Source organism: Triticum dicoccoides, chromosome 1A (assembly GCF_002162155.2).
Source record: "Triticum dicoccoides isolate Atlit2015 ecotype Zavitan chromosome 1A, WEW_v2.0, whole genome shotgun sequence".
Taxonomy (NCBI): Eukaryota; Viridiplantae; Streptophyta; class Magnoliopsida; order Poales; family Poaceae; genus Triticum; species Triticum dicoccoides.
In genome coordinates this window covers 536,793,503-536,800,812 of record NC_041380.1, presented here as the reverse complement: position 1 = coordinate 536,800,812, position 7,310 = coordinate 536,793,503, and the positions used below count along the sequence as shown (strand labels likewise).

General features: G+C 43.8%; 1 protein-coding gene across 1 annotated transcript; it reads left to right on the top strand.

Annotated features, from left to right (window-relative positions):
- Positions 1-1,980: 1,980 nt before the first annotated feature.
- Positions 1,981-5,791, top strand: LOC119286845 (proline iminopeptidase-like). The gene is made up of 11 exons (XM_037566316.1): positions 1,981-2,109; positions 2,199-2,437; positions 2,555-2,653; positions 2,749-2,859; positions 2,952-3,014; positions 3,206-3,299; positions 3,569-3,666; positions 3,826-3,927; positions 4,304-4,417; positions 5,021-5,095; positions 5,519-5,791. The coding sequence occupies exons 1-11, from the start codon at positions 2,013-2,015 to the stop codon at positions 5,612-5,614; spliced, it is 1,188 nt and encodes a 395-aa protein (XP_037422213.1). The 5' UTR covers positions 1,981-2,012; the 3' UTR covers positions 5,615-5,791.
- The last annotated feature ends 1,519 nt before the right edge of the window (positions 5,792-7,310 follow it).

The following is a 7,310-nucleotide window of genomic DNA, read 5'->3' as shown; positions in this document are numbered from 1 at the left end:
CGAAACAAGCCTCCTGACTCATAGCCTTTACCAACAAAGGTTCCATACTTGGATATTACAAATTTATTCGACTCAAAGACAAGCTTGTAGCCATCTCTACACAGAAGAGATCCGCTAACAAGATTTTTATTGACGGAGGGGACATAATGCACGTTCTTCAGCCGCACGATCTTCCCCGAAGTAAACTTCAGATCGACCATGCCAACACCACGAACAGAAGCACTTGAACTGTTTCCCATCAGCACGGTTGAAGTCCCTACGGTCTGATAAGACGAAAACATGGAAATATCACCGCATACATGCATATTAGCACCCGTGTCAATCAACCAGTCAGGAGAATGACATACTGAAAGAATAGTGGGAAATATACCATACCCAGCATCCTTCATGTCAGTGTCTCCAATGACAACATTAGCGGTCTTGCCGCCTTTCCCAGGATGACGCTTGTCAAAGTGATTAGGGCAACTAGGAGCCCAATGATCAGGATCCCCACACATATGACAAGCACCTTTCTTCTTGCCATTCTTCTTCTTGAAGTTCGTGTGTTGCACAGCCTTGTTCTTCCCATCAAACTTTGCTTTTCCATCAAACTTGCCCTTGTTCTTTAACTTGTGGGGCTGAAAGTTCTGCTTCTGTACCACATTGGCACTAGATCCTTCCTCAATACCTCGAGCACGTGTGTCCTTTGCTCTCGCCTTTTCTTCCACATCAAGAGTGCCAATGAGATCCGGGACGGAAAACTCCTGCCTCTTATGCTTCAGCAAGGTAGCAAAGTTCCTCCATGAAGGAGGAAGCTTAGTGATGATACCTCCGGCAACAAACTTGTCCGGTAGCATACAACTGAAGTGCTCAAGTTCTCTAGCAAATGACTGTATCTCATGAGCTTGCTCAACCACGGAGCGCTCTTCAGTCATCCTGTAATCATAGAATTGCTCCATGATGTACAACTCAGTGCCAGCATCCGAGACCCCGAACTTGGCCTCGAGTGCATCCCACATATCTTTTCTATTATCAATTGACGCATAAGCATCAACTATGTTCTCACCAAGAACACTCAAGAGAGCAGCCTTAAACAGAGTATCTATTTTCTGAAAAGCTTGTGCCTGTTGAGGATCAAGCTCTCCTTCAGGTTTGCCGAGAGTGGCGTCATAGCAACTCATGGTTTGAAACCATAAGACTGCTCTCACGCGCCACCTCTTATAGTGGATACCCTCAAACATAGGAGGTCTCATGGAAGCGGTAAATTGCCTATAATAAGGTTTTTGGATTATTGGAAATATGAACAATTTACCGAATGATTTTATTAATAGAAATACTAGATAAAGCATGACTAATATAGTAGAGATAAAACAAGTCATGCGTTCTGACAGAGAGAAGGAAAATAGTTTCTGGCTCGGCTCATTCCCGCAACCCGCGGCGCGGCGCGGCGTGACGAGGCGGGCGGCGAAGGAGCGCTCGTGGATATCCCTCTTGTTCTCATGCTCGTACAAGTGGGGAAAGAACCTCCCTTATAAGGAGGTCCAACTCTCACTAAACTAGCAATGTGGGACTAAATGTTAGTAGTATCCTTTGCCTTGCACAAATGGGCTAAGTGGGCCTCTAAAATTTATTAGGAATTTCTGAAATAGTTATTGGGCTGCTCAAAATGGACTAAATTCCAGCACTCTGTTTGTCCAATGGAGTGACCAGACCACCACGTGTGTACACATTGTAATCTGTTTGTTTAATAATAATGGACATGTGGTAGTAATTCCTCTAGAAAAACCAACAAGTATAGACACGGAGACATGGAAGAAAGTGATGATTAATTCCAACTCCGTGCTCCTCCGGCCGCCCGCAGCCGACGTCGACCGGCCGCCGGCCGCGGTGTCAGGCCGTCCGTCGCAAGCGCCAAAAAGTGCACACACACACGCGCGAGCACTTTTTACCACCCGCCACCCGGCCGGCCGTGGAGTGGATGGATCGACCGGCGGCCAGAACGGAAACGGAAAAGGAAACGGAAAACCACCCAAATGATCCGCCCACTCTCTCTTCCCCTCCTCCTCCTCCGCTGTCCCGCCCCCGCACGCCTCTCGCGCCCGCCGCCTCCTCCCCCACCCCCTCCCCAAGGTAACCGCCATCATCTCCTCGATCCCCACGATCCCAGCCTTATCTCCATGACCTTCTTCTACAACTAGATCTCCCTCTCCCTCTTCCAGGAGCACAGGCCCCAGGGAACTGCCGTCTTCTCCGCGCCCACGGCAGGCCGCAGAGGCACCGCCGCCGACCCCGCTCCTCCTCCGGCGCCAGCGCCAGCCTCTCCGTCTCCGGCCCGGAGATGGATCCCGCCGCGCGGAAGGATCTGTACCCGCACGTCGAGCCCTTCGACACCGGCCGCCTCAGGGTCTCCGACGTCCACACCATCTACTACGAGCAGTCCGGGAACCCCGGGGGCCACGTGAGCGCCACCACCAACCCCCCTGCCCCGGCGCCAATGCGCCCCTCCCCCTCCCCCTCCTCCTCCACTGTTCCTTGTTGTCTGACAAAACCAGGCTGAGTTTTGTTCTATCCGCAGCCCGTCGTCTTCCTCCACGGGGGTCCTGGGGCCGGCACGTCGCCGGGCAACCGCAGGTTCTTCGACCCGGAGTTCTACAGGATCGTGCTGTTCGACCAGGTTAGTGTCGATCCCTTCTTATCTCTGTTTACCCGTGTTCTGGGGAGATCCGACTGCGGTGCCGGTGCTTAATTTGCGTTTGTGTTTGACTGCAGAGAGGCGCCGGCAAGAGCACTCCCCATGCTTGTCTAGAGGAGAACACCACCTGGGACCTGGTGGCTGACATCGAGAAGCTCAGGCAGCACCTCGACATTCCAGAGTGGCAGGCAATTGCAATTACATCTTCTTCTCAGGAATTTGTTTGCTTGTATGGCTATCATTCAGTAAATAAATTCACTAGTTATGGGGGATAATGTAGGTGTTCGGCGGTTCATGGGGAAGCACCTTGGCCCTCGCCTACAGCCAGACTCACCCTGATAAGGTCAGTAATTTACTGTCTGCCGCATTCTCGTGTGAGCCTGAATTTAGGAGCAAAAAGAGTTAGTATACTGTAGGCTCTGCTAATACTATCCCTGATGGTTTACAGGTCACTGGCATTGTTTTAAGAGGCATTTTCTTGCTTAGGAAAAAGGAACTTGAGGCTCTGCTAATACTATCCCTGATAGTTTACAGGTCACTGGCATTGTTTTAAGAGGCATTTTCTTGCTTAGGAAAAAGGAGCTTGATTGGTTCTACGAGGGCGGTGCAGCAGCTGTTTTCCCAGATGGTATGTTGTGCTATGATAATGATTATGAAGAAAACTTGGTTAAATGTTAGCAGGCAATTGAAAAATTACATGTAGTTCTGTTCATTATGTCCATTAGAGCAATTCCACTCAAAGAGTTGAAGTTGTCCAAAATAGTACTGAAAGAATTGAAGAGCAGGCAGCCTTTTTAGCCAAAGCCACTCATGTTTTCTTCTGAAACACAAACATTGTATTTTGCAGTATGCAGTTGTTGTGCGAATAGATTTGCTTACTTTAATTTTAATATGCAGCATGGGAACCATTTAGAGATTTTATTCCTGAGGACGAAAGGAATTGTTTCATAGCTGCTTACAGCAAAAGGCTAACTTCCTCTGATGCTGATGTCCAGGTAGACTCATCTATCTATGTTATGCTATATATTTGATGGGTTCCTTTTTGTAGCTTCCACATACTTCCTCCTTTTCATTGCTTATGGTTGAAACATATACCGGTGCCTACATTGGTTTCCTGATGAACAGAAGTTAATTGTGACTGTTTGACCATTTAGATTGAAGCTGCTAAAAGATGGACAACGTGGGAGATGATGACTGCACATCTTCTTCAAAATCACGAGAACATTAAACGAGGGGAGGATGACAAATTTTCATTGGCAAGTACTTCCACAAGCATCAAGTTTTCCTTTTGGGATCACAGTTGCTTCATATGTTCATCAGATTACATTATTTTATTTTTACTGTTGGCCAACTAGTATCATTATCATAAAAAAAATATTTACAGTTGTTAGCATTTTTTAGGGAATAATACAATATTGCCTTTGAAGGGCTCTTTTGGAACTGAAATCCTTGTTCCAATGCTAGTACACTGATAAGTGTCGAATGTTTCTTTAGATGTCTGCAATGACTTCTTTTGCTTTTAAGGTTACACACCACAAGATGTTTGTCTATACACACTTTGGATGTTGTAGTACTTTACTGTCTTGATACTTTCTATTGTATATTTGGTAACACATGATTAACTTTCTTCAGGCATTTGCAAGGATTGAAAACCACTACTTTATTAACAAGGGATTCTTAGACTCGGACTCACACTTATTGGACAACGTCGACAAGATTCGTCACATTAAAACTTTCATTGTACAGGTACATGTCTACTCAAGCTTTCTTGGTTTGCCATTACGTGTGTCCATGTGTTTTTTTAATGCATTTAGCTAGACATAGTGTCTAGCTCCCCTAGTCTGTTAATCTTTCCCAGTTACCAAGTTCACATACAGCATGTAGCAGTAGGGTGCCAGTATCATATGCTCAGTTGGCGGCTAAAGTGTTCAAACTTCAAAGTGATGTTTGCTACCCTTCCTGCCTTTCTTAGCTGAGATATGATCTTCATGGTAGAAGTTAATTTGTAGAAGCTTCATTCTTAAACAATGATTCGTCAGTTGTATGAATGAAAAATTGTCACAATTCATTTACGACTCAGTATTTTTCATTTCTGTATGGGCTCTAATAAGGTGGCTACCTATTCCTTTACTATACCGCTCTGCAAACATAACTAGTTTACACTTTAAATGAGTTTAATGTTACTACTGTTTTTAAGGTTCCATATAGAAAAAAAAAGGGTTTTCCAAACAAGGTACATTTGTATCTCTCCGTTCCAAAATATATGACCCAACTTTGTACTAAAGTTAGTATAAAATTGAGTCATCTATTTTGGAACGGAGGGAGTACATTATAGTGATTATGTTGCAGGGGCGGTATGATATGTGCTGTCCTATGATGTCTGCTTGGGATCTTCATAAAGCTTGGCCTGAAGCTGAGTTTAAGGTAAACATCATCAATCATTTCCGTATTTTTCAAAATCTTCTCCGCCAAAAACTACATGCTTTTCCTGTTCCATTGCCATCATTTCCTGCTTACTTTGTTCTGAAGCATTAAGCAACTGTCATATTTGGTAGTTCAGGCCATCTTGTTTGACTTCAGACTGGCATTATTTGACTCATGCTTCTGATAAGTTTTCTAAGAGAAAGCAATCAGGCTCACGTGTTTCGACAACTTTGCTTCTGATAAGTTTGCTAAGTTTCACACATTCCAGTGTTTCGACAACTTTGCTTCTGATAAGTTTGCTAAGTTTCACGCATTCCAAACATCGTTGCCATGCATACCGGTCAATCAGGCATCACTTTCTGGGTATCTTGCTATCTCTGAACTGCTCGATATAAAATATTGACCTAGGACATATAACTGCAGGTGGTTCCAGATGCAGGACACTCGGCCAATGAAGTTGGTGTTGCAGCTGAACTGGTATCAGCTAACGAAAAGCTTAAAAGCATGTTGAAAAAATGAGCAGCCTGACTCCATAGCGGCACACAGCCTCTGGCAAAGAATTTCAGCTGAATTTTATTGGGGTTACATTGCAAAATAAGAACTGGTATTACCACTTTAGCATTTAGCACAGCCTGATTGTACGTGTCAAACAGTTCCCTATTCAATCAAAGTTGGCTGTCTTAATTTTGTCCCTTAGGCTTGTTTCCAGATGTATTTTTTTTCTTATGGAAAGGCTCGGGCCGAGCCCGAGAAAATGCTCAAGCGTAGCCCGACTTCGAATTAACAAAGCCATCGACCGGGTAGGATTACAACGAACAGCTTACAAAGGAAAGAAAACAAGAAACAGAAAGACATGGAGTTTCTGCTCCTGAACTTGAACATTAAAACCCAAAATGGTAACAAACATTGTTGAATGTTCTACATCTGTGCAAGTTTTTGTGAAGAAAAAAACTGTTCTGATGCTCAGGAAAAAAAATTGTTTTTTAAAGTATTGTGGAATGCTGATTTTGTTATTTTCTCCAAGACCTCAATGAATGTGATTTAATCATGAAAAATTGCACGTGGGAAGAAAACTAAGCAATGTTTGTTGTAAAAAAATCAGCATTTTTTTCTTTTTATATTTTTATTCTACTATTCATAGAGGAACATTTTAGCTTGGGATTGGAAAGACATTTTTGTGAACGGCAAAGATACAGAGTACTAGAACAGTTTACTCCTCTATAGCATACAAGGGATTGGCTAGGTGCGTTTTAAAGGAATAAAATAAACTTTATTCCTCTATAGCCTTATAGGGGATCGGTTAGAAATGCTCTAAGTCTTGTTGTCATTTACTCTCTTTATGTAGTGTAGAAAAAACATCTTGCATTATGAGACAGAGGGAGTAGCTTCCAAACGATTTTGTCCGGTTCAGAGGTGAGTTGGACCGAGAGGGAGCAGCCTCGGCAAGAGAAAAGGTCATCGAGCCAGCGCTCCTTCCAGAAGGAAATCTTGCATCCATTTCCAACATAGATCTTGGAACACGCTGCAACCAGATTCCGGTCAATGGCGTCACAAGGCGCCGGCATTCCCTTCCAAGGTCCATCCACTGCGTCCCAATCAAACCAAAGCCATCTTAGTCTCAAACACGCAGAAGTTTCTTAAGTTGGTTTAACCATGCAGGAAACAGGTGGCGAGAACAACATCATTTATATTCCCAGTTTCTTTCTTTTTTTTGAAAAACACCCCATATATTAATTAATCCAAAAGAAATGATTTTACAATCACTCGTTACAGCATACACCACTCAGGACGGAACAAAATAAAAAGAAAGCCCATCGGACCTAGTATCGAAGCTAAACTTAGCATTCTCATGTGCCACCCCATTGGCAATCCGATTTATCTTTGAAATATTAAATTTTGGATCATCCTGGATATACTCAGAGCCTCATTCATTAGATCAGCCACAGGGACCTGTCAATCTTCTCATTTGCAAGAAACGAATGTACAAAAGCACAGACAGTCACTAAGATAATAGATTAGTGAAGCGTGATACCTATATAAAGTCCTGCGAGGCAGGCGCAGAGTTCAGCTTCATTTACACTGGTACACTGATCAATAAAATCCCACGAAAAAACAATAATTTCTCCGGAAGAATTACGAGCCACAACCCCCACACTGGCTGCATTAAGACTCTCCACAAAACTGACGTCAACATTGATCTTAATATGGTCATTAA